Source organism: Kwoniella dendrophila, chromosome 7 (assembly GCF_036810415.1).
Source record: "Kwoniella dendrophila CBS 6074 chromosome 7, complete sequence".
In the NCBI taxonomy this organism is placed as follows: domain Eukaryota; kingdom Fungi; phylum Basidiomycota; class Tremellomycetes; order Tremellales; family Cryptococcaceae; genus Kwoniella; species Kwoniella dendrophila.
Genome location: NC_089482.1, coordinates 164,965 through 191,766, shown reverse-complemented (window position 1 = coordinate 191,766; position 26,802 = coordinate 164,965). Strand labels below are relative to the sequence as shown.

The 26,802-nt window shown below is 36.2% G+C and overlaps 10 protein-coding genes across 10 annotated transcripts; 5 read left to right on the top strand and 5 right to left on the bottom strand.

Annotated features, from left to right (window-relative positions):
• Nucleotides 1-279: 279 nt before the first annotated feature.
• On the bottom strand, nt 280-1,048 carry L201_005309 (uncharacterized protein; the record flags this gene model as incomplete). The annotated part of the gene is made up of 2 exons (XM_066221042.1): nt 280-462; nt 536-1,048. 2 exons carry the CDS (start codon nt 1,046-1,048, stop codon nt 280-282), a joined length of 696 nt encoding a protein of 231 aa, XP_066077139.1.
• A 518-nt stretch (nt 1,049-1,566) lies between these two features.
• Nucleotides 1,567-2,160, bottom strand: L201_005308 (uncharacterized protein; the record flags this gene model as incomplete). The annotated part of the gene is made up of 1 exon (XM_066221041.1): nt 1,567-2,160. One exon carries the CDS (start codon nt 2,158-2,160, stop codon nt 1,567-1,569), a length of 594 nt encoding a protein of 197 aa, XP_066077138.1.
• A 426-nt stretch (nt 2,161-2,586) lies between these two features.
• On the bottom strand, nt 2,587-3,157 carry L201_005307 (uncharacterized protein; the record flags this gene model as incomplete). The annotated part of the gene is made up of 3 exons (XM_066221040.1): nt 2,587-2,613; nt 2,715-2,879; nt 2,981-3,157. 3 exons carry the CDS (start codon nt 3,155-3,157, stop codon nt 2,587-2,589), a joined length of 369 nt encoding a protein of 122 aa, XP_066077137.1.
• A 699-nt stretch (nt 3,158-3,856) lies between these two features.
• On the bottom strand, nt 3,857-6,723 carry L201_005306 (aspartate-tRNA(Asn) ligase; the record flags this gene model as incomplete). Its single annotated transcript, XM_066221039.1, has 2 exons — nt 3,857-5,644; nt 5,728-6,723. 2 exons carry the CDS (start codon nt 6,721-6,723, stop codon nt 3,857-3,859), a joined length of 2,784 nt encoding a protein of 927 aa, XP_066077136.1.
• A 1,225-nt stretch (nt 6,724-7,948) lies between these two features.
• On the top strand, nt 7,949-8,953 carry L201_005305 (uncharacterized protein; the record flags this gene model as incomplete). The annotated part of the gene is made up of 1 exon (XM_066221038.1): nt 7,949-8,953. One exon carries the CDS (start codon nt 7,949-7,951, stop codon nt 8,951-8,953), a length of 1,005 nt encoding a protein of 334 aa, XP_066077135.1.
• A 1,054-nt stretch (nt 8,954-10,007) lies between these two features.
• L201_005304 (plasma-membrane proton-efflux P-type ATPase) lies at nt 10,008-14,209 on the top strand (the record flags this gene model as incomplete). Its single annotated transcript, XM_066221037.1, has 12 exons — nt 10,008-10,101; nt 10,198-10,367; nt 10,451-10,548; nt 10,632-10,992; nt 11,081-11,366; nt 11,439-11,490; nt 11,551-11,971; nt 12,043-12,363; nt 12,433-12,881; nt 12,954-13,090; nt 13,145-13,345; nt 13,413-14,209. The coding sequence occupies 12 exons, from the start codon at nt 10,008-10,010 to the stop codon at nt 14,207-14,209; spliced, it is 3,387 nt and encodes a 1,128-aa protein (XP_066077134.1).
• A 1,255-nt stretch (nt 14,210-15,464) lies between these two features.
• Nucleotides 15,465-16,388, top strand: L201_005303 (uncharacterized protein; the record flags this gene model as incomplete). The annotated part of the gene is made up of 5 exons (XM_066221036.1): nt 15,465-15,494; nt 15,651-15,790; nt 16,003-16,101; nt 16,167-16,254; nt 16,350-16,388. 5 exons carry the CDS (start codon nt 15,465-15,467, stop codon nt 16,386-16,388), a joined length of 396 nt encoding a protein of 131 aa, XP_066077133.1.
• A 970-nt stretch (nt 16,389-17,358) lies between these two features.
• On the top strand, nt 17,359-20,144 carry L201_005302 (uncharacterized protein; the record flags this gene model as incomplete). The annotated part of the gene is made up of 11 exons (XM_066221035.1): nt 17,359-17,822; nt 18,139-18,234; nt 18,324-18,489; nt 18,584-18,723; nt 18,791-18,892; nt 18,963-19,251; nt 19,345-19,432; nt 19,524-19,647; nt 19,719-19,773; nt 19,847-20,028; nt 20,120-20,144. The coding sequence occupies 11 exons, from the start codon at nt 17,359-17,361 to the stop codon at nt 20,142-20,144; spliced, it is 1,731 nt and encodes a 576-aa protein (XP_066077132.1).
• A 592-nt stretch (nt 20,145-20,736) lies between these two features.
• L201_005301 (uncharacterized protein) lies at nt 20,737-23,104 on the top strand (the record flags this gene model as incomplete). The annotated part of the gene is made up of 9 exons (XM_066221034.1): nt 20,737-20,893; nt 20,987-21,267; nt 21,322-21,355; nt 21,435-21,540; nt 21,626-21,939; nt 22,039-22,099; nt 22,198-22,269; nt 22,349-22,599; nt 22,695-23,104. 9 exons carry the CDS (start codon nt 20,737-20,739, stop codon nt 23,102-23,104), a joined length of 1,686 nt encoding a protein of 561 aa, XP_066077131.1.
• Nucleotides 23,105-24,062: 958 nt separating this feature from the next.
• On the bottom strand, nt 24,063-26,011 carry L201_005300 (uncharacterized protein; the record flags this gene model as incomplete). Its single annotated transcript, XM_066221033.1, has 2 exons — nt 24,063-25,852; nt 25,930-26,011. The coding sequence occupies 2 exons, from the start codon at nt 26,009-26,011 to the stop codon at nt 24,063-24,065; spliced, it is 1,872 nt and encodes a 623-aa protein (XP_066077130.1).
• Between the last annotated feature and the right edge of the window lie 791 nt (nt 26,012-26,802).

The following is a 26,802-nucleotide window of genomic DNA, read 5'->3' as shown; positions in this document are numbered from 1 at the left end:
ATTAAAGGCAAAGCTGGCTATCGGTGTTCACTAAAAAACCTCGTCTGCGGAAAGCACTCTTGAGACACACAATGCATGATTTTCAGCTCTTAAGGTCATCATAACGTCTTCACAGCATTCTTTGTAAAATATATTATTTTTAGTCTTAAATTTACTCCCATTTCCATCACACAAGAAAATCCAGATGCTCATTTCTATCACCCAGAAAAATCATAGATGTTGACCGAGTTATTGGGAGAATCCTGTTGTGATTATCAGGTCAGCCTTCAATTTTCACTTTTAGACATATTCATCAACCTTGACCCCTACTCTATTGAAGATGACAAGCCTAGTTCCATCAAAGAACTCCTCCAAAGTGCCAGAAGTATCTAACATATCCAATCGACCTTGATGTTGCAGATGACCTATTCTTTCGCTTGTTGCTTCCTGGTAATCAGAGAAAAAGTCCTCTGGCTCAAGGTACTACGAACATTGTGAGTCAATTGGAGATGCGCACTACCCATGCGTCGCTTACTCATATATAGATACGACTTACTTCAGTAGGTCCATTTGGTGCGACGATTTCATCACTTCTGCCGGAAAGGTCACAGCCAAGGGGGCTGAAAGGATTGTCGATGTTGACAGATTGATGGAATAAGCGTTCGTTGAAGTCGCGAACGGTTACAATGATTCCACCTCGATCACCTCCAGCAGATTGTGCAGCAGCAATTTTTGTACCATAGGTATCTCCCCAGTAATCTCTAAATTGATGTCCCCATGGTGCTCTCCACATACAAGTCCGTGGGAACCAATTATTAGGCTTGAGAGTTCGAACACCATCAATCAATTCATCGGCTATGGCTGAACTTACAGAGCTAGCTTCACCAGAAGCGTGAGAATTTAGCAATTCTTTGATATTTTTAACGGGTAAAGCAATATGAAAATCCGGCTCTAGCGCATCATCACCATTAGTATATTGATGTATAATCACTAAGCCATTATCATGTTGACTGCCACTGATGAGGTTGTAAGTTTGATGATTTTCCAGATCGTCCAAATCGAATCCCATGCGAAGATATCGTTCGCCCTTATATTTTGGTAAGACATCTCCAGGTCGCTGAGGCAGTGTGAGAACCAAACTACACGGAAGGTTTTGGCTGGATTTGAGGTGTTGGAGCTCAAAGACAAAGAGGCAGTAGCTGCTAGGACCGATCAGATCAGCAATCATCAATCCTTGAATGTTGTGCATATATTGAGCTGATGTCGCAGCACTACCAAACAGCGGCTCACCCTTTAGAGGTACTTTACCTAAGGCAACAATCAACTTCGGACCGGCCCAACAGAGATCCACGGGCGAATCGGCAATACTTGGAAACTCGATATGCTGCTCAGTGGACAATACAGTATAACAGCGGAATTAGTTTGGTTCAGCTGAGCTAGTGTGGTTTAATACAGTATATCGATATTCATTTCACTCACTCCCAGTAATATCCCTCTTTGCCAATCATAAATTCTTACTTCCTTTCCTGAGTGACAGCATATTTTAGCATTGCCAGGATCCTTGGTTGTTATCCATGGAGAATCTTGTCAACCGGGGAATGTTAATGACCCGACCTCGTAGGGTGTTGCCCATTGCCCGTTGTTGAACAGATGTAAAATGTGTAGTTTGGTTGCATTGCCATTTGCGTCCTCCTCACGAGGCATGATTACATCATATTCGATGCTGATTGGCGTGTCTGTATACATGAACGGCTTGAACGGTACATAGATGGCTTTTGAGTTGCGGCCGTTGTCAGACCATATTTTACATAACTCCCATTTTTCATGACCTGCTTGCGGCGCTGAACCTTGACGAGTTACGATATATCCTCTTGCGGCAGCTAACATGATAATTCCATTATTTGGCAAATTGAAAGTAGTATGCTTGGCTCGAAGATTGCTGATCTTATATTGGGTTTGGATTAATTTCTTCAATCGTTCTTCAGCGTTGATCGTACTGTTATGATCGTCTTCCTCGTTGTCTTGAATCTGATACAAGTACTTGCGAGGTCTGAGTTGAAGAGAGGAAGAGTTGACGATTCGATTATTGATCTGTTTACATACCGAAGAACAGTGAAGTAATGTTAGTGGATCGAGGAAAGCTAAGGTACAACCCGGAACAGTCTCGAAGTCTCTAGACATTTTTTATGTGTTTCTGTAAGTGATCAGTATTTTGTGCTTGAGAAATATTGAAAGGAAGTAAAGTGAATGAAAGAGAAAAAGGAGAAAGACATTGTCGAGAGATACCTTACTGTATTCTCGAGAAAGGGGTAAATATTTAACTGTGGGCCTCACAAAGTCAAAAGCGGGGTATCGGTAGTATGTAGTCCATGGTTTATGATTACAAGCGGTTAGTGCAATACCCACACGTCGTCCGTCATTCAATCAATCCATCCAAAACTGTATTCAAAAACCGCATCAATTGGTTTGAGAGTAGTCATTCACAAAGCATATAGTACGTTGTCTTTTGCAGTTCAAGGTACATTATATCATCAACGAATTAGTTTTGCCACAAAAGCCTTTTTCCCCGCTACTTGAATATACTAGATGAAAGCTATAGCATCAAACTTAAGCACCTGAAAAGGTCAAACTTTCCTACAATCATCCAGAAAGAAAAAGGGAATATGCTCAAATATCAGCGACAAAGTTTTCGAACGAGAAATACGAGAGTGAAAAGATAATTCTATTTGACCTACTGAGTTTAGATTATCACCGAACTTAGACCAAAGTTTACCACCATCTCTAGTATCACACCATAATTCAACTGATTTATGATCTTTTCCAGTTAACCACAAATGAGTATGACTATGGAATGACCGGGATACCTTTTTATCTATGATCTTCTTGGCTTTGAAATGACACTACACAATTGAATTTAACAGATAAACAGCTACTCGAATATAGTGTAAAGCTGAATTGAACCTCTGATATCGATAAAATCACATAATTCAGCTTAACTTACAGGAATTTCATATTTAGGTCCTTTGTCATAAATATCTCCTTGATACTCAGTGAGGTGTGTCAAATAATCATCGTATAATAACAAAGTAAAATTAACGGTTTTGTTATCGTCTATATCTTGTTTTGTGAAATTCATACTGAAATCCGTTGGACCAGTGAATATGTTATCATCATACATTTTGTATCCTGTTGATGCGTGAAAGTTCAATTCAACTCTTGTTATCTTTATCTTGATCCTTATTCTTATCATCCTTTTTAGAATTATCGTCCGCTGAAATGGAAGTTAAGCTTGCGATTGTTGTTAAGAAGATAAGCAGTTTTTTAATGTACATATCGAAGCTATTCTTTATCGTACAGTATTTGTTAGTTGCTTGTAAGTTGTTTAAGGATTGTCTATCGAATAACCAAGATGAATTATCGTGTCAATCAGTATACTGTATCACGCTAGAAAGAAGTCAAAAGATCGATGAAGAGAAATGTCATCTAGTCTTTCGCTCTTTAGATACCTTGACTTGAGCATATAGTATGCCGTATCGTATCCTCCATCGCATCCTATGCCAAGAGGTACATATTGGGTTTGATCAAAATCACTTGAAAGGAGGTGACTCCCTCAAGTTGCTCCCCGTGCTACCCTTTGTTTGTTAGAAACGTATCGATTATTTACATTATAAGGAAATATCAAATTATTTTATGAAACTTAAGCTATTATAAGAGTTTATACGAAATATCTACATTTACATCTTACTGGTGTTGCGTGGTCTTCAGTCTAAATTATATTATTCTCTTACCTCCTTCGCATCTACGTTATTTACTCATTTGAGCTTTATTAATCTCGCTTGAGATCTAATCATTTATTACCAAAATATACTTTAACAAACTAATCTTCAAAGAATTTGACAATTTCACCAAATTCATGAACTTTTATACCATGTTTAGGATAACAAATATAAGTTCTTTCACCTTCAACACCAAATTTTTCTCTAAATCCAGCTTTTTTATCTAAATTTAATGAATTTACAATTGATTTATAAGTTTTTTCCATTAATTTTGATTTCGTATTTCCAATTCCATGTGAAATTAAAAAAGATTCTGATACAGATGCACCAAAAGTTACAGGTTCACCTGGTACACTTGATAAAGCAGTTTGAACAGTTGACTCAATTGATCCATGTGGTGAATTTGGAAAATCTAATGCCCATTTTAATTGATATCCATATTTTGGTGATAATTTAGTTAAAACTACTAAAGTTTCTATTCTATCTTCATCATCTTTTTCATCTTTACCATTAACATCATTTTGATTATTATGATTATTTTCATTTCGTTTTTTAGGATTAGATTCTGCGATAAAATATCTACGATGTTTTGAATCTTTCCATGGAGCAATTTCAGTTAAATGAATTTGTTTACCTTTATTTGATCTTGTATTTTTCCATTCATCAATTCTTTTATTTGCTTTCTTTATAAATTCACTATTTTCATTACCATCGTTAATTTCATCTTTTGAAACTTCACGTATTTTAAAAATACCTTTTTTTTCTTTATTATTTTGAATGACTTCAGGATTGACTTTATCTGAATTTGATCTTTGTTCTTGTGTACAACTAAATGTTCTCCAACCATAATTTTCTGATAATATATTTTGAAATTCTTCTGAAACTAACATCCAAACTGGTTTATAATTTTTCAATTTATTATCATTTTTAATAAATAATAAGAATTTTTTCGTAATTTCTAATTTTTGTTTATCATCACATAATGGATCACCAGTTAACATTATAAATTTATTTGATTGTTCAACATATCCTATAGCTGCACCAGTTGATTTGTCTCTCCAAATCTTGAATCGATCATCTAACCATGATGTATTGGTAGCATCACCATAATTAGCAATTAAATCTTCTAGTGGAGCTAAATTTTCTGGGTCTTCTACAGGTTTAGTCGTATCGGCTTCTGGATGCGGTAATGATGGCTGTTTAGTAGGTAATGATTGAGGATCACGATGAAACAGTGAAGATAATCTAATATCAGGTAAATCTAAATAAAACGTTATAATTCTTTCTAAACCTAAACCTGCTCCACCATGAGGTGGCATACCCCAATCAAATGCACTTAGATATTCTTCCATATCAGCTTGATCAATTCCACTTTCTTTCATACTTTGCCTTAATTCATGTGGATCATTAATTCTTTGTCCACCTGTACAGATTTCTTGACCTCTTACAAACATATCAAATGAGTTGGTTGATTTACCATCATTTGCAGTATAGAATGGTCGAGCTGATTTAGGGAATCGATCAACGATATAGTAATCCGCACCATATTTCTGTTTTACTAATTGACCTAAACGTATCTCATCTGGTGTATGTAAATCTTCTTCTTCAACATCCCTTCCATCATCTCGAAGCATTTGTACCGCATCCGAAAAAGGTATTATAGGTGTTTTATCTAAAAATACGAAATCTTCACTATCCCATGTTTCCCTTACCCGGAAAAGTTCATTCTTCATGGTAGCTAGAGCTCTGAACATGTTTTTCATGATCGCATCGAGGACGTAAAACACTTCATGGTAATCTTGCTTTATTGACATTTCTATATCGAGGCCGGTATATTCTGTTAAATGTCGATGCGTATTAGAATTTTCTGCTCGGAAGACTGGTCCGACCTAGAACAAGGTTAGTAAGGTCAGTGAAGTCGAGACGTTGCGTATAGGCGTTTAGAAATTAGAGATATATTGATAAAACTCACCTCATAAACTCTACCGAAATCAGCAGAAATAGCCATTTGTTTCATTAATTGAGGAGATTGAGCTAAAAACGCTTTTCTACCAAAATAATTTACTCTGAAAACTTCTGCACCTGATTCTGTTGCAGCAGGTTGTAATTTTGGTGTATTAATTTCAATAAAATTCAAATCATCCAAAGTATCTCTAAAAACCCTTAATAATTTTGAACGAATTTTAAAAATTGCTTGATTTGTTGGATGTCTTAAATCTAAAGTACGATTGTGTAATCTTGAATTTTGTGGTGGTGGTTCACCATGATATAAACCAAATGGAATATTTTTGGAAGGTTCAACTAAATGTATAGTTTCAACTAAAACTTCTAAAGTTGAATCAGTTGTTGATGTTATAGGTTTAGGTGGTTTATTTAAAGTTCCGGAAACTTGTACAATTGATTCATCAGGTATTCTTTGTGTCCATTTTATCATATGTTCTGAAATACCATTTTTTTCTCCATTATCATTTAATCCTTTTAATATACCTTGAATCGTAAATCCTCTATGTCTAAATAATAAAAAATCTAAATTTGATGACAATTCTCTTTGTGTATGTATTCTTGCTCTAAATGTAACTTTTGAATTTTCAGGTAATTCAACTACATCATCTAATAACATAATTTCACCTGGAATTTCTAATTCACCATATTTTTCTTGCATAGATGGATCTTCATTTTTTAATGCTAATTCATCAGATTCTTTTCTACGTCTAGCAATTGTTTCTTTTTCTTCTTTAGCTCTTTCTTCTTTTTCTCTTTGGTCTTTTCGTTTTTCTTCTGTACGTTGAGCCGCTTTACCTTGCTCTAACGAATCTTCATCCTCATCTAATCCATTATCATTCCCATCCTTGTGTAGTTTAGATATGATAGTAGAAGGTTTGAGCGCATGACCTAGCTTCTTCAGAGGGTTAGAGGAGGTCGAGTTTGAAGAATGCTCAGATTCCGTTGAAGTTGTGTTTACAGTCATTGTAGCGGTGATACGATAATAAACGTATACAGACTAATCAGCCGCAAATGAGCAATCTATTACGCTCTGTGAAGCAATATATAATAATAGTGCTGCGGATAACAGATCTATCAAGTAATCCGCTGAATGATATCACAAGTTTAGTAAGGTGAGAAAGGAAGGTAAAAATGATTCTGAACTACGTTTGGTGAATTCGAATATCATTGTTGACATGCATTTTGGCCACCTATGACTACAAAGTTGTTTTTCCATCATCCATTGTCAACGAACTATGATGTCAGGAAGTCCTTTGTTGATAAACAGTATGATGAAACCGAGGAAACAAGTGCACATACACTAATTTTGTTTTTAACGAACTAGTATGCCCTTGGCTGTTTGAAGCCTTGGTGACATACTCAGCCTTACCTGTAAATCCCTTTCTCCTTTTCCCCGCACACCAACATATCGTATATTGAAGACCTGACCGAAGCGATGATATTGATTTGTAATTCAGATACCGTATTCTAGTATTCGGCACAGGTAGTTCGAAAGAAATTTTGCTACTGTATTATATTCAAAACACCTGGTAAACGCTAGATAACGCCAAAACCCGTGTTTCTACTGTAGGCTTAAAATAACAACGTGTCCATATCTCAACGTCATAGTCCCTTAGAATGACCAAATTTCCCTGTTATTCCTGGATTCCAGTTAAAAAAGTTCCTCGGTTAGATTACCGGAGTTTGAACTGTAAGGTTATAGCAAGTAACCCATAGGTGATCATATCCGCAGCATACGTATGTAACTATTATAACTGACTTTGGCTTGTCAACGCCGCAGTGACAAACAGCTGAGCCTTGGACTTAATAAAGCGGCATCATAAATCCTTTAATTACTTGTTGAATGATCGAGCGGCGCGCCTAGTTGAATGGTGAGCTGGTCGAGCAAAAAATGCGAGAGATCAACAAAAGTGGGCATTGATGAGGAAGTGGTGGGCAATGCTCTATAAGCTGTTCGTGACTGATACCGAAACTGAGTATCGATTAGATAACATGGAAGATATGTTACACATCTTCTTCTGTTAATGGTTCTTGATTACTGAGCGGCTAGTCTTCCTTTGTTGTTCAAATCTGATTGACTGAAGGTTTAAACTTGATAATCAACTAAGAAATTGGATAATACGATGACTTCTAGCCAGACACAACAACAATAGAAATCGTTCACCCCCAGTTGCCGTGAGATGTGTGACATGTCAGCATCGCTTCTCACACAAGCTAAAGCATTGCGAGATACAATATCAGTGATCAGGGAAGAACAGCTACGAGCTATACCTTGGACACCTATACCGACAACTACAGAATATATAGATTCCAGATTTGGTGCTTGTCCCGCTCAAGGATGTATTCGTTTAGATATATATCAACCTATCTCCTCCGTAAATAATGCTAACTGTCAGCAAGATGATGGACCTAGACTTGCGATGATAACATTCCATGGAGGTGGGTTTGTTATCGGTGAAGGAACGGATGATGCAATATTTGCGAAGTCTTCAATGGATAAATTAGGTTCAACAGTTATAGCTGTATCATATCGGTTATCACCTGAATATCCTTTCCCGATACCAGTCGAAGATGCAGTATCCGCCATTCTTCATATATCTAATAATTCAGAGAGATACGGTTTAGATCAAGATAAAATCGTTTTAGCTGGATTTTCAGCTGGTGCAAGTTTAGCTTTAACTTCTTCATATATCTTGAACACCCTCAAATCCAATCCTTGGGGATACACTGTACCTGAAAATCTAGTCATGCCTAAAATCAAGATCAAAGGGTTGATCTTAATATATCCCTTGTTAGACTATACAACTACTAGAGAAGAAAAGATGAAAACTTCATTAAAACCTGAAGAAGCGTTATCAATTGAAGAATCCAACTTATTCGAAAATTCTTATTTACCTAAAACGATAAAACATTTAGATAAAAGAGATGCGAGAATATCACCTTCTTTAGCTTCTGACGAATTAGTAAAAGGTTTACCACCTATATTCGTTACAATATGTGAATATGATATATTGCGAGATGAAGCTCTAGTATTTATAGATAGATTAAAATCTCTAGGTAAAAAGGTGGATTGGAGTGAAGTGAAAGGTGAAAATCATTGTTGGGATAGACCACCTCCTATTGAGCTCAAAAATAGTGTCTTGGTAGAGTACGGTAAAGCTTTAGATGTAGCTGGAACATGGTTAGAACAGTGACGTTACTGAATACCCAATACCCATTCATCTGTAAATTCAAGGTGGGACTGTCATTTCTTACTTTACGTACGGATTTCTTCCACCATGCTACTTGTATGTAATTTATAGAAATGACGTTGATAATGCGGGGACTCCTCAAAGCGGCCGACCGGCAAAGGGAAGTTAGCTGGTACCGGTATGGCTGATTACTTGATTCGGAAAATATTGTGATCTAGGAATGTATGGCTCAGGAACAGATGGAAAGATATAAAAGATATCGTTAAAATAACCATCTTTTTATGACGTCTCCAAGTCCGGAAATAGATTTGTTAGTGGAAATCCCAAGACTGATTTGTCAAGGCTTGAACTGCTGGCTGGTGTTAATAGACCCAGTCGGTTAAGCATTATTTAGTCAGATCATATGGATATGGGTTTATTACAGAAAAAGAAAATGATGTGCTTGCTTCAAGCGGTTGGGAATTTCGCTTTTAAGCCTTTTAATTTATACAATTATCAAGGGGGATAAAGAGAGACACGCAGGAAGTATGTAGGTAAATGTAATACCGTATCAGTTACGACGGCGATAGCTGTATCCGCAGGTCTTCATTGACCGCGAGAATTTATGAATAGCACATGTTCTCATAGAGTACGATACTACTTAGTAAAGGAGTACAAATTTTGACTTTATTACTATTTTTGTTTATTTTCGTCTTAATCCGCTTTTTCGCTTAAGCTTTGTATGAAAGAATAAAAAAGACGTCATATATCTATTTACGAACTTACAGTACTCGTACTGTAGAACTGAAATTCTTTCTCACTACCAAAGATAAACGGCTCAATCCGTTATATTACAGAGCACACATATGTATTTGGATTGCTAATCGACTTCTGCAGTACTTCTTTGCTCATTATACTGTCTGTTATTTCTTACCATACATGACGGACAGAACTACTTGGTCTCCTTTGTAAATATATCATTTGCAAGTAGAAATTTTGGGGAAAACAGTGTAAAGCATTAGGTTGATTACTGAACATATTGTGACAACTAAACTAAAGTTGGCGCTGGTCAATCACAATGGCTTTAACACATAGAAAGAATCATAAGAAAGATCCTGAATCTGGTGATGCAGAAGCTGAAGCCAAGAAGAACGAAGAAGATGAAAAGAAGAGTAAGTTGATTATAACGGTTTAGCCAAAGAGAAGAGTAAAGCAGTCATACAGTCTAGAAAAGGTCGCTAATAAGAAATCGCTCTGTCGCTTTATAGAATACGAAGGTGAAGAATATGATGTTTTACTCAGATATGTAGAAGATCAAAAACAGAAATTGAAGAACAAGAAGAATGATGATGATGATGAAGATGAGAAAGATGTTAAATATACTAGAAAATGGTATGCACCATGGAAAAAGACTAAAGTAGAGTCTGGTACAAAAAAGGTGAGCTGTTGATCTACGACGCACTGTTTATATATAGCGATACTTTGGCTAACTTTTGAGAAATCCTTTTTGATCATCTTTAGGTCCCCCAAGAATGGCTTGAAACCGATAGACAAAAAGGTCTTTCATCTTCTGATATTGATGAAAGAAGAAAACATTCAGGCTATAATGAACTTGAAAGGTGTGTTTCTTTTAAGCATAAGCATAAGCATGAATCCATGTTCCGTGAAATGCTAATATGGCTGCTTTGTTCCCTACGAATAGTCCTTCCGAAAATCAATTTATTAAATTTATATCATATTTCAGAGGACCAATTTTATATGTCATGGAATTAGCAGTTTTACTTGCTGCAGGATTAAGAGATTGGATTGATTTTGGTGTTATCATTGGTATTTTATTCTTAAATGCTGCTGTAGGTTGGTATCAAGAAAAACAAGCTGGTGATATAGTTGCACAACTAAAAGCTGGTATAGCAATGAAAAGTTTAGTTGTAAGAGATGGTAAAGAATCTGAAATTGAAGCTAGAGAATTAGTTCCAGGTGATATTATAATTTTAGAAGAGGGTAATACGATTGCTGCGGATGCTAAGATTTTAGGTGATTATGCTGATAAAGATGGATCTAAAGTAAGTCCACCTCCTTAGCACATTCACGGCTCTTGATCTATAAGTATTAATATAAATATTGATAATTTAAACTTTAACGTATATATAGTCAAAAGAAATTTTGGATAAACATGAAAAATCTAAAAAAGCAAAAGGACAATCTTCATCTGATTCTGATAACGAAGATGATCATGATGATGATGATGGACCTGATAAAGGTCCTTCAGTAATGTCAGTAGATCAATCTGCTATTACAGGTGAATCTTTAGCTGTAGACAAATTCGTTGGTGATGTAGCCTACTATACTTGTGGTGTAAAAAGAGGAAAATGTTATGGTGTTGTCACTGTTTCTGCAAAAGGTTCTTTCGTAGGTAGAACTGCTGCTTTGGTTTCTAGTAAGTCATATTCGATTACAATTACCAATATAAGGTTTGATTATACTAATCTGTTGAAATAAATGTAATCAGGTTCAAACGAAAAAGGTCATTTCCAAATTGTTTTAGGTGGTATTGGTACAACGTAAGCTACATATCTTTCCATTCAAATTTCCAAATACCTAATCCATCAATTTCTTGCTAGCCTTTTGGTCATGGTTATCGCTTTCATCTTTGCAGTTTGGATCGGTGGATTTTTCAGAGGTACCAAGATAGCTTCACCTGATCAAAACAACTTGCTCGTATACGCTCTTATTTTCCTTATCATTGGTGTACCTGTCGGTCTTCCAGTAGTTACTACCACTACACTTGCTGTTGGTGCCGCTTACTTAGCAAGAAGAAAAGCAATCGTTCAGAAATTGACCGCCATTGAATCGCTTGCCGGTGTCGATATCCTTTGTTCAGATAAAACTGGTACTTTAACTGCAAACAAATTATCACTCAACGAACCTTACATCGCTCCTGATGTTGATCCTAATTGGTTCATGACTGCTGCTGTACTTGCTTCCTCACATAATGTAAGAGGTTTAGATCCAATTGATAAAGTAACTATTGTTGGACTAAAGGTAAGCTTAGTCTCGCTCTTTTGTAATTGTTACAGATGTTCACTTTGTAATCTACTTTACGATTTCTATAGGATTTCCCTAAAGCTCAAGAAATGTTAAAAGGTGGATGGAAAACTCATAAATTTACACCTTTCGATCCAGTTTCCAAGAGAATTACCGCCGAAGTTGAAAAAGATGGTAAACATTATACTTGTGCTAAAGGTGCACCAAACGCTATTCTGAAATTAGCCAAATTTGATCCTCATACTGTTGCAGATTACAGAAATCAAGCTCAACAATTTGCTTCAAGAGGTTTTAGATCTTTAGGTGTTGCGGCTAAAGAAGATGGTAAAGAATGGGAATTATTAGGAATGTTATGTATGTTTGATCCACCTCGTGGTGATACTGCTAAAGTGAGTGACAATTTTCTACCGGGATGTGCTCCTGGATGCGAGCTGACTTTGTATTTCGAAACAAAAAAGACTATCGGTGAAGCACATGAACTTGGAATTTCAGTTAAAATGTTAACTGGTGATGCAGTAGCAATTGCAAAAGAAACATGTAAACAATTAGGATTAAAAACGAATGTTTATGATTCTGAAAAATTAATTGGTGGTGGAATGGCAGGTTCAGATATAAGAGATTTTGTAGAAGCTGCTGATGGATTTGCTGAAGTTTTCCCTGAACATAAATATCAAGTTGTTAATTTATTACAAGAAAGAGGTCATTTAACTGCAATGACTGGAGATGGTGTAAATGATGCTCCATCATTGAAAAAAGCAGATTGTGGTATTGCTGTTGAAGGTGCTTCAGATGCTGCTAGAACTGCTGCAGATGTCGTTTTCTTAGATGAAGGTTTATCAACTATTATAACCGCTATCAAAGTTGCAAGACAAATTTTCCACAGAATGAAAGCTTATATCATTTATCGGTAAGTCATATACCCCTATATATCCATAAGCTCGAGTAGCGAGATACTAAACCATATGATTTATTCGTTCAGTATCGCTCTTTGTGTTCACCTTCAAGTTTATCTTATGCTTTCCATCTTGATCAAGAATGAAACTATCAGAGTAGACTTGATTGTCTTCTTAGCTATTTTTGCAGATGTTGCTACCATCGCTATCGCTTATGACAGGGGTAAGCTTTTTGCTGCGATCCTACACACTATCAGTGGCTAACTCCTTTACACAGCTCCTTATGCTAGACAACCGGTCGAATGGCAATTGCCCAAAGTATGGATCATTTCAACTATCATGGGTCTTCTCCTTGCTGCTGGTACTTGGATTATCCGAGGTACTCTTTTCATTGGTAATGGAGGTATTATCCAAAACTTCGGTTCAGTTCAAGAGATATTATTCTTGGAAGTCGCCCTTACCGAATCCTGGATCATTTGTAAGTTCGACATCTCCATATAACATCTGTAAAGATAGCAAAAGCTGATCTGCACTCTTCACTATAGTCATCACTCGACTTGCTCAAGAACCTGGAACACCTAATGTGTTCCCTTCATTCCAACTTATTGTAGCTGTTTTAGGTGTAGATATCTTAGCTTCATTCTTTGCTGCTTACGGGTGGATTTCTGGTCCCGCTACTCATGGTGGATGGATTGATATCGTTACGATCATCAAAATCTGGGGTTACTCCTTCGGTGTAACAGTAATAATTTTACTTGTTTACTTAATTTTAAATAAGGTTACATGGTTAGATCATATTGGAAGAGTATCAAGATCAAAGAGAAATGAAAAATTAGAAAATTTCTTAACTGATTTACAAAGATTAACAATTGTACATGAATCTGATCATAATGGATCTTACTTTAGATTCGCTTCTGGTGGATCAGGTTCAGCTACACCTAAAGATTCTTCAAATGACAAAGATAAAGATAAAAAAGGTAAAGCGAAAGATTCAAAAACTAAAAAAGATGCTCAAGATGCTAAATCAACTGAAACAGATAAAGAGCAAGACAAAGGTAAAGGTGGTGAAGGTGGTGATAAAACTTTAAGTGATCAATCAGGTCAAAGTGATCAAGCTGTAAAACAGAAAAGAAAAGATGATAACAACACGAATGAAGCTATTGAAAAAGGTAGACCAGGTGCAGAGAAAAAAGGAAGTCAAGGTGAACCTACAGAAATTTCAACAAAAGAAAACCAACAAGGTAATTCTTCATCAAATTTAAATCAAGATAATTCACAAAGAAGACCACATAATGAAGAAAGTGATGAACAATCTTCTCAAGGTACACATGTTGAACCTTGACTATCTGATCATATTCATTTAGGTCAACAAATCCAATGATCCAAAAATTCTTAATTAGTTGTTGGTCGAATGAATATCTTACACATATCAAATAATACAATAAAAATAAAGATTGGACGAGAGTGACAAATTTGCACATATGTTGCGAATGGAGAATCAAGAAGAAGAAGAAGAATACTATGAGCAATATAATTAGAGAAGAAATATCTGTATTTTTAACATGTTCTGTTCCTTTCGCAATCCAACGCATCCTGAGTTGCGAAAAATGGACATTCCCATATCTGTATCCGCATAGATCAAATTGAACAAATTGAAAATTTATAATATTATTCAGAAAAGAAAAAAACAAAACAAAATTATAATTCCATCTAATCTCTTTCATATCGCTTAATGCACTATATAATCTAGTATCTGAATTGAACTGTTGAGCAGACTATTCTTCGTGATATCTAACCTATCTATTTCATGCTATCATGTTCACAGATAGTAAGATTGATCCCAATGTGATAAAATCTCCTAGCTTGGACTTGCTTCAAGTTGCGTATGAGAACGTTCAGCAAAATGAGTGTTTCACCTAATCAATGATCTCTCTTGTCTTACCAAGTTGTCGATACTCGAACGCCAGCTTGGGTTCTGACCAAAATCAGACAAATAGATCTTTTCCATTTGATTACGTATTTCATCTGCTGTATCGGCAATCTATCTGATAATAATATTATTGCGTGCCACACAATAGCAAATATCCCTATGAGGTAATTTCCCATACCGTAGATCGAATTTATTTAGCTTTACCTTTTTGGTCAACTGACGTCATACGTCATCCTGACCCATCCTTTATTTCTCTTTCTGATTTCATGCTCCATATTTTATTCAAACATTTAGACTGGAACTAATTTCTTCATTTCTCATTTCCTCATTCCTTCCTATTACGCAATAGATTATTTATTGATAACTTAACCAATCGAATCAATCGTAAAAGTGAGTTCAATCCTAGCCTATTCTCCCCTGAGCAGCTTTGAAGAGATGTTGCGTCAGCGGACTACTATGACCAGCTGAGATGATCAGCTCAACCATCTTGAGTTCAGAGTCGGGTATATAACATATCCTTTATATTATTCTTTCATTCCTTTTCCTCTTTCTTTCTTTTCCCATATACGTATACATAACAAGTAATCAACTAAGCTAACGATAAACGACTCATTAGTCAACAATACATTCACAAACCATCTACACAAGAACAAAGTAATTTACCAAGATGTCATCTTTACCACCAAGACAACCTCAAGTGAGTTTATCGAACTGATGATATCAGCAAGTTGAAGGCGCTAGTGCTGACCAATTCTCTCCTCTCTCTCTCTGTTGCAACTCCACTCTCGATCGATCTACTCAACTGCCTCTTCGACTGTCTCTGTCTCGTGCATTTCTATTTGTCGACGTTTAGTCTGATCCCCACAACCTCTCTCACGCTGGTAACTTACAACAAGCTACCAAGAATGTCAACAGATTCGCTAAACGAGATCCAGCTCTTTATCCATTGAGTATCATCGTTACTGGTATCTTAGGTGTTGCTGGATATTTCTTGTGAGTATTTTGCTACTTTACCATAGGCAATTACCATTCAAACAAGGAGATCATGGGAAAGAAATGGTCATATGACGCATGGCGGGGAAGATCGGAATCTAAACCTTCGAATAGCGGGTCATATCGCTTCGATAGTACTTCGTCATTCACATCGTCATTTAATCCTAAAGAGGTTTCCACATGCTGAATCGTTATACTATCGACTATCTTAGCATGACAAAAGCTTCTGAACCTGAACCAACCCGAAAACTCATGGCTGAAGGTATGGTCAACCCATGGGACGCCAACAAGAAACAAGACCTCATGCCTTCGTAAGTCCTCGTTCTATCACTCACTTCATTCCACTCCAATATACTAACGTAACCTCCGCATTTAGCCAAACCGCCCAATTCAAATACCGATACAAGACAAGGGATGGTCATTTCGAGGATGCTCACCCTACATTAAACCACACTGTTGAGCAGGTAAGTCAAATCGTTCGACCTTATATCTGTTTCACCTTGTACCTGTTAATACGTTGACTAACTCTCTCATCTTGTGTTATGGTTGAGGTTAATAGCTTAAAGAAGATGCCGCACACAAATTCAGAACCGCCTGAACATAATCTTTTCAAAACAACCTCTGAATATTATGATCATTTCGATCAAGATGGTATGAACATGGGTAAAAAGGAGGAAAAAGATTTATTTGGGTATAGGTTTGAATGGCCTTTCTAACTAACATTCGGATTTCGTTTAAATATCATTTTTAACAAACAATAAATTACATAAATCAAACATTATTCTTGCATAGTCATTTCGGTGAAGGAAAGAAAAGTAAAAAGGAAGAAGGAAGCAACCAATTACTGTATCAATACTATATATATGAACGAATGAATGAATATTTGATTCGATAACTTGAATGCTATCATTTGCACTCTTGTAGCCATCATGAGATTATATGAGTGTAGTGATAATGCATATCCTCATGAGTAGTCATGAGCAGGTCGATGCTTGACTTATATATACTTGTTTCAAGAGTGGTGAGAATGCCTCAGCGAGTTTCAGGTTTGTCAGAGGTCCTCAGTGTCAGTCAATTCACAAGTAGTAATGATATAATGATATAAATGATTGTAATGAATGATTAGGAAGTATTTACCTGGGGAAATGATGTCATTAGAAGTTTAATTAGAGTTTGTTGTATTCACTCTAAAAAGATCTCGGACGCGTGTCAGTCTGTCAGTTTGATTTGACGCGAGGGTAAAAGTCAAGGTACACCGAACAAAAGACAAAGTGATCCGTGCGTGCATTTGTATATAGCTTATGATTAGCTTTGCATTACAACTACAATACGCTCAGATAACCTTTTTGTAGCTTATCTTTCTCTTTAACTGTATCTATATCTATATCATTCTGGAGAAGAGAAGGCACATTCACTCAGTCCATCAAGCAATCTACTTGGTTTCGTATTCCAGCAAGGATAATCAAACGTCAACCATTAAAAGAAGGGTCTAGCGATCATTGAATTGATTATAGTATCTAGGTTCTCTCTCCTAATTCTCAGCGCTATCAAGTTTAGAAGTCAGCAAAATGGCCTACCGACCACCTCAATTACAAGGCCAAAATGAAGGACAAGGTCAAGGTCAATCCATTCAACCATCATCTTCATCATCTTCATCTTTGACACCTTCAGGATCACAACCTGGAGGAAATTTAGGTAGAGTATCACCAATGCCTAATGTACCTTCAGTATCAGCGCAAAATTTAGGTCAACCTGGTTCCAATGTCAATCCTTTAAACCCATCAAGTTCAAATTCATCTTTACCTAGTCAATCATCTTCAAATTCATTACATCCTTCATCATCGACAACATCAACATCACAATCTTCTGTTCATGGTCAAAATACCAATGACAAAGGACCAGATTATGTCTATTTTGAAAGAAAACCAACACAATTTAATGAAACTGTTCAAGGTAAATCGATGGCAGCTAAGATGAAATTGGAATTGTATTATAAGGAAGCTGTTGAAGGTGTTGTAGGTAGAAAAGAAAGGTGAGTCAAGTCGAATCGAATCATTCTCTTGTATACTGGAAAGTATCCCCCTCTTCTACTGAAGGTATCCCACTTCTCACTTCATACCATCATATCTTACCTTTTTCCCTTGCAACGTTTTCTTCATTCCGTCTTAATAAGTAAGGACAAGATGAGAAACCATTTGAATCCATAATTATGATAACAATAATGATTATCAAATCAATGTTCCCTATTACCTGATTATCTCTTTGATACCTTATATCTGTCAATGGTTATTCTATTTCAAAAAATTGGAGATCTTGCTAAACAATAACAATTCTTTTACATGATATAGACGAACAACTCTAGAAAAACAACTTGCCGCAGATGCTTTAACACCTGATAGTATAAAAGCTAGACAATTGCTAGCTTTAGGTAGAAGGGAAAGCAAGTGAGTTTGGAATTTCATTCTCCTATTGAGAGCAATTTTGATTACTGTAATAGTTATTACTTAAATGAACTGACTTATTCATCGTTTAGCTTCCTTCGTTTACGACGTACAAGAATCGGATTAGAAGATTTCCGAACTGTAAAAGTGATCGGTAAAGGTGCTTTTGGTGAAGTTAGATTAACTCAAAAAGTTGATACTGGTAAAATTTATGCTATGAAAACTTTGAAAAAGAATGAAATGTTCAAAAAGGATCAGGTGAGTTAGGGGCCCATAACGGATTTATCATCTCAAAATAAGTACGTTGGAAGGACTGTCAAAGCTGATTAGTTCCTTATCTTTAACATAATAGCTCGCTCACGTTAGAGCAGAAAGAGATGTTCTGGCAGAATCTAATTCTCCTTGGGTAGTACAGCTTTATTACTCTTTCCAAGACACTCAATATCTTTACTTGGTCATGGAATTCTTACCAGGTGGTGATTTGATGACTATGTGAGTCGAAGCTGTATTTATAGAGTGATAAGGAATAGCTTGTCTCACTGATTTTTCGGTTTCTTAGGTTAATCAAGTACGATACTTTCTCTGAAGACGTAACCAAATTCTACATGGCAGAATGTATTTTAGCCATCGAGGCGGTTCATAATCTAGGATTTATTCATAGGTAACTTTTATCAGCTGTTACTCCTTGCCACAAAAGGATACTAGCTGATTTCGATATTGTATTTCAATAGAGATATTAAACCAGATAACATTTTAATTGATTCAATGGGACATATCAAATTATCGGATTTCGGATTATCGACTGGTTTCCATAAACAACATGATTCAGCATATTATCAAAGGTTATTAGGTGGTGGTGGTGATGGCAATCAAACTTCAAGACCACAAGCTGGAAATTCGTCAAGAAATAGTGTAATGGTAAATGCAATCAATTTAACAATGACTTCAAAACAAGATATTGCAACCTGGAAAGCAAATAGAAGAAAATTAGCTTATTCTACTGTTGGTACACCTGATTATGTAAGTTTTGTTGCTTTTCATATAATCATCGATTATCACTTCCAAATGAGTTGAAAATCTTTTTGCTAATTCCACTATTCTGTGACCTTGCAGATCTCCCCAGAAATCTTCTTACAACAGGGTTATGGTAAAGAGTGTGATTGGTGGTCTTTAGGTGCTATAATGTTCGAATGTTTAGTTGGTAAGTAGCTCAGTTCTGTCGACCACTGCATCACTTCGCTCTTATCACAACCCTTTAAGAGAGATAATCAAGCTAATTGATCTACATATAGGTTATCCTCCATTCTGTTCCGAAAACGCTCACGATGTTTATCGAAAGATCATTGATTGGCGAAATCACTTGTTCTTCCCTGACGATGTTCATTTGAGTAGAGAAGCGGAAGATTTGATTAGACGGTGAGTTAACTCATAAGAATTACTCGGGCGTAAGCGGTCTTGTAACACCAATGCTGATGATGATTTCTCAGGATGTTATGTGAAGCCGATAAACGAATGACTGTAGAGCAAATGAAACAACATCCTGTAAGTAAACAGAATGTGTGCACTGTTCGAACTAAGTAGATCTGGGACTAAATAAGCCTTCTTTGTTATATAGTTCTTTTACGGTGTCGATTGGACAACCATTAGAGATATAGATGCACCATTCGTACCTCACTTAAGGTCAATTACCGATACTTCGTATTTCCCAACGGACGAATTGGATCAAGTGCCAGAAGTACCTTCTGGAGCAGATACTGGATCGGATGCAAAGAAGGATTTGGCTTTCTTGGGTTATACGTGAGTTGCTTGAAATGCCCACAAGTCCCAGTTTTATATCTCGGACCGATACAGAGTACAAGAACAATGCTGATTCGCGTTATTACTATAGTTTCCGTCGATACGAAATGCTTTAGGCTTAGGAAGAGGATTGTTGCACATCATGCTTAGCAGTCAGTTGAAAGGTACAGATGTATGCAGGATGCATGGTAGAACCAATTTTGTATAGATCATAGGGTTATCAGTAAGATACGATACGATTTTCATGAAACATGTGTATATTGCTTTTTTGGATGGAGTGCAATCAGTATCGGCTTAACGGAGATCCTTCGAATTTTGGTTCATGGATGCCTTGCTTTTATGTTTTGATGGGAATACTTGATTGAATAAAGAGTATGTTACAAATGCGCTGATCTTTCTACCACTAGACATAGATCAATCAAGATCTTGCATTTAACTTGAATACCCTGAGAAGATAAAAGAAGCCACACAACACAATACAAACACGAGGAAAGGATGCTTTCTTTTTCCTATCAATCTTTCAAACGGTCGAAAAAAGCTATTATTCATCAGCCATAAATGAGTACACCATGATGGGATAATCGATTTATTCTATCTAAAACAACTTACCTGATTTGTTTTGGTTTCTTACTGTGTTAATTTACTGAACATTTGTCCATTATCATTACAGAACATTTGTTCAGTGGAGGAGTCATGATATACTTCAATATGATAGTTAATACTATCTTATCTATGTTATCACCTTTTATCAATGTTATAAAAGGTAATCCAGCTTTAAATGAAGGATTTAGATTGATATTTGTTGGAATATTTTTTGAATTTAGTAGAAGATATGCTGCTACTTTATTTAGTTCTATCAAACATAGTAAGTTTAGTAGAGTACCTCATCAACATTTATCTCCATAAGCTATCTGTACAAGAACGATTGATAGTTGATGTGTTGTGAACTCTTACATAGGTTTTATAGCCACTGCAAGAATATCAGAATCTGATGAAGCCTTCGATTGGATCCATAACTATTTATCTTTATATTCTGAAAAAGAACAACAACGATCTGAATTTGACCTCACCTCGACAGCTAAAAAGGAGGATTCAGTTCAATTGGGTTATCTATATTCTTTACTCTTGAACATCTTAAAACCATTATTATTCTGGATCAATTTCGAACAATCATCATCATTCGTATCTATGGACGTACAATTATCAACGAGGAAACCAAGACATCAATCGTATTATTATGTGGGTCATAATAAAGTTGAAGATCAATTAGAATTTAGCAAAGGAAATTAAAAGGATGAATGCAGAATTAGTGTGGTACCCAGTATAGGTGGAGTTTTCTTTTCTTTTCACCCTCCATAGATGATTGCGATTTACTGGTAGTGGTGCTGATTGTATTGATCCATCAGGTACAATGCAAAAAATCAAATATAAAGGTAAAACAATCAAAATTGGAATAATCAAAGATGAGTCATCTTCACCTTTTGATCGAGAAGAAAAATGGATTGTAATGCAGTGAGTACATCACGCTTCAATCAGCATTTCACTCCATAATTGACTGAATAACTGTTTACCATACGATATGATATTCAACTATCAGAGCATATTTCACAACACCAAGCAAAATATTCAAACCTTTATTATTAGAATCCCGTAAAATATATAAATCATATAGTTCAAATCAAACTTCAATTTATACACCAATTTATTCACATGAAGTAAGATGGAAAAAGAAATCAAGTAAACCAAATAGACCATGGGAAAGTATTTTTTTAAATGAAAATTTGAAAGAATGGATTTTAAATGATTGTTTAGAATTTTTGAAAGAAAGAGATTTTTACCTTAAGAGAGGTACTCCATGGAGAAGAGGGTATTTGTGTTTCGGTGTTGCTGGAAGTGGTAAAAGTAGTTTAAGTAAGCACGTATAATAGTATTTGAATACCGTACAGAAATTATTGATGATGATAGTGAGCTGATATTCTGTTCAATATGTCTTCTTGTTATACCGTATAGTCGGTGCAATTGCTGCTAAACTTGGTTTAGATATTTATCTGATCAATTTGGGTAGTAAAAAGTGAGTCAACCTTATTCTTGTTGCTTGAGATTGGATATATACACTGAACCTCCCATGACCTTTTTTATTCTGATAATCCTGCTGTAACCCAATTCCAGCCTTGACGATGATAACCTTCAAGCTTTGATTCAAGCTTGTCCGGGAAACTGTCTATTATTGATGGAAGATATGTAAGTCTCTCGGTAATCAATAATCATATTTCACAATGATTGTTGTTCATGGCTAATATCGACATACATCCTGTTATAGTGATTGTGCATTTACAAGCAAAACTCCTTATGCTCCTACAGAAAACAACAGTACCACTTCAAATAATTCATCCGATCCTGATTTATCAGATACACCAAATAAAACAGCTCAATCAATAAGAGATTCGATTAAAAGTATAACTTTATCAGGTCTCTTAAATGCTTTAGATGGTGTAGCATCAAGTGAAGGAAGATTGTTATTTTGTACTACCAATTGGAAGGATAAAATCGATCCTGCTCTTTCAAGACCTGGTATGTCACTCGCTATCATTCAAAAGATAAACCGGTCTATAATTGTTGAAATATAATGCAGATAACTGATGTTCTCATTTGTATATAACAATCAGGTCGTTGTGATATTTGGATAGAATTCAAACACTCTACCAAGTCTCAAGCTGAATCTTTATTCAAGTATTTCTATAGAGAAGATTATGAGAATGGAATCCACGGCGATAAACCAAATGATCACGATAATGAATTACACTCAACAAAGGAGGAGATAGATAGATCAGACCAAATGATTTATGATGAATCAAGAGATGAACTTAACATCCTCGCTGAAGAGTTTTCAAAACATATACCTGAAGAAACAATTTCAGTATCAGCACTTCAAGGTTATTTGATGAGATACAAAAGACGACCTGAATTAGCTGTTGAAAATGTTACATTGTGGATCGAGAACGGTTGTAGACAAGGTCCTACACCTTTGTTACATGATGGGAAAGTTGAATTGAGGATTATGGACAAACAAGTTTAACGGGAATATCGTATGAATAAATGAAAATTAGGTCAAATCGGTGAGAAAAATGTCCAGGTTTTCGTAAAAGCTAAGCAATGATGGTCATACAGTATGCATTAATCTGATTATAGCGCTAAACTCGATATATGCGCCCTCGATAATATGTTGAATCAGCCTTTTTAATTCTCCGTGTATCACTTGACTTTAGGTTTACTGATGGTTGACGGTATTCTTTGTAGTGAAAAGCGGAAAGGAGGGTCAAACACATTTCAGACACACATCGAGAAGACTAAACTTGATGCGACTGACAATAGGTGACTGGATCTTGACACGTAATTTGGTAATTTGATGATTCATACATATTGGACCGACAAGAAGGATTCCCCAAGAGATTCACTTAACAGCTTCCCCTAAATCTTTTATCTCCCTTCTGATTTCAATTCTCTTCCCTTCTTTAGTCCAACTACTCTCCCTAAACTCCCCCCGGTCTCACTCATGATGTGGATTATTACCACCATTTATTCATTTCTCATCAGGTTACTTTCTCTTGCTGGTGGTGGTGGTGGTTGGTGGTGGTACTGGTAAATACACGAAAAAACTCAACTTGATTAGATGGTTTAAGTTCGATTCTAGCTGATGCATTCTATGAATTTAGTATCAGAGCAGTTCAATCAGGATTTAAAATATGCACTGATGGTAAGTTTCAATCGATATTCTCAACAAGATCTTTCACAGACGAATTTGGTAGTACGATTACTGTATCACACGCGGTAGGTAGACTAATTGATGTAACGATACGCGATGTGATTGAAGACATCGCTAAACACACTGCTCAGTCGTGTCAATTCTGGAGTTGAACGTTCTGATTGCCAGGTGACATTAAAAGGTATTCATAATCATGAAAAATATCTAAGTATGAAAAAAGAATGAGAAATCTAATTAACAATGTATAAAATGATATTTATTAAAGTTACTCTTAAGCTTTGAAGTGAGGAGCGTTGAGTACCACACCCATAAGGACACCACCTAAAGTACCGGCGATAGGGATGGTGAAGATCCAAGCGAGGAGTAAAAGACCAATTCGTTGCCAGTTGACAGCTTTGTATGTACCATTACAAAGACCTACACCTACAGTAGCACCTGTAATACACATTGAAGTTGATACTGGCAAAGAGTATTGAGAGAAGATTAAAACAGTTAAAGCGGCACCCATTTCCATTGAGCAACCTCTTGATGGTGAATGATATGTAATCTTGTTACCCATAACTTTCATAATGTTATAACCGTATGTGATAAGACCAATTGAAATCATACCTGATAAAACAGCTAATTGCCAAATTGGTACTGGAGCTTTAGCGGCAGCAGCTGAACCTGTATTCCAAGCTGAGAAAATGACTGCCCATGGACCAACAGAGTTACCAATATCGTTTGCACCGTGAGCGAAAGATGCTGTACAAGCAGTTAAAACTTGAATGAATGAATAAGTGTGTTCGACTTCATTGGAGTATTTTGGTGCTTTTGAATAAACTAAAGCCATTCTTTCACCTTCAGGTGTACCGTGAACACCAGATTGAGCAGCATGGATATCGTAGTTTACACCGTATAAAGCACCACAAACAATCATTGCTGGAATTCTTTTAGCTAAAATTTTCATGTTTTTAGTTTCGTAAATTTGACCAGCACCCATTGGGTTTTCATGTAAAGTCCTCATTGCCCATCCTAAAGGACCTCTCTTTTGTCTCAATTTAGCATGGAATCTTTCTTCAGCTTGTTGCATTAATTCTTTGTATGAAGCTTGTTGACCTTCAGTCTGAGCTATTTGTTTTTCGTTATCACCACCATTTGAAGAAGATCTTGATCCAGGATTTTCACCGTTAACTAATGTAAATGGTGTAGCAGGTGTAATTGCTGGTGAACCGATATCTAATTTTCGTTCTGAAGATTCATAATGTTGACCGTCTCTAATTGATTCATCATCTTCTTCTTGAACAACGTTATAATTTGGTACAACAGCTTTATCAGCATCAGGTGGAGCTGGTCTGTTGAATAATAATGGACCTAAGAAAACGTGATACCATCTTAAAGTGTAATCTCTTTTAATTACTTTAGCGTGAACGAAAGGAACAAAGAAAAGAGCAGCTAATAAACAAACACCACCACCTGTACCCATGGTTACAGCAACAATGTATGATTTTGATTTTTTAGCTAAACCTAATGATGGCGAACCTTTGTAAACAATTGATAAAGTACAGATAGTGGCAGCGACAAGGAAGAAGAATGGTGAAGTCCATACTGCCCATCGAACAGGATTTGCTCGGAGGTGAACAACTAATTTGATTAACATGAAAATGATTGCACCGAATGCGGCTGAAATTGCAGGAGCCATACCTAAACCAGCGAAAATAGCACCTAAACCTTTACCGTGATTCCAACCCCATTGTACTTTTGATGCACCAACTGTTGCAACTCCAACACCAGCTACAGCAGAAACTAATGAATATGTTGAAGAAACATGAGCTGAATGTCTTGTACACCACATAACCCATGTTGAAGCTGCTGCTAAAGCACATGTGAAAGCTAACATCTGTACACCAGCATCACCTTTGAATGCTGAATTTGGAATAATACCGTTTTTGATTGTATCGGCTGTTCTTGCACCTACAGCAATGGCACCAACCATCTCAAATATAGTACCTAAAATCATTGCTTGTCTGTATGATACGGATCTTGATGATACACTGGTTGCCCAGGCATTTGCTACATCGTCTGTTGAAAGATAAAAAGGGATAGTTGGTCAGCGTTACGAACATATAAATGATTGTTTAGTCACTCAGGTTACTCACTTGCACCATTATTGTATGCATCAAGCATAGCAAAGAAGGTACCGATGGCGAAGATATAATTATATTGTTCTAATCGTGGCATCTTGAAGAATCTTTTTTTTAGAGGTTAAAAGTGATTCTTATCGATTTGAAGAGTGGTTGTTTGGTTGTCGAAAGTTAAAAACTTCCTTTTTTGTCTTGAGGGTAGACCGAAGTCTGTGTTGAATTGGTAAGGTAAAGTTTTTGAGGTTGGGAAAAGCAAAAGATGATTAGTAGTCAATAGGTCAGATATATATATATTCCTTTCCGATAATTAGACAATACCGCCGTTACCGACTTTTTTCTTCATCTCACAAGAGTATAGTGCAGGCTGATGGCTCCACATGAGCGCGTGCGTGAGACGTTCTCTCCTCATTGCCCTTTGAATGGAATTCTTCTTCTTTTTCCTCCTGAATCGTTCATTCTGAAGGTTGCTGTTCTACCAAGGGATTTATCAATTTTTGAAGAAATCATCAATTTTCATACGACTTTCAACAACACGTTCGACCATTTGAAGTCTTGGCAAGGTCTTGGCAAAACGTAAAACATAGGGATCATCCATCTGGGATTTGGAGGAGGTCGAACGATCAAGAGGGGTCAGACGAGGAGAAAAGACGATTTAACTGTATATGCTTGATCTTAAATAACGAAATCAACAAGGATGAAAAAGGTAAAAAGTTATAGAAATTCATGCACGTTCTTGATTTACTGGTAACCCATTATATTTCAGGGTAAAGTTGATCGAAAAATCCGATTCATAACCGTGCCTTAAGAAAGATTATGATATCTGTCGAATCTTCGACTTTTGTATCCGTCGCACGTTCTTAAAGGTTCTTGATCAAATCCCTTATCATT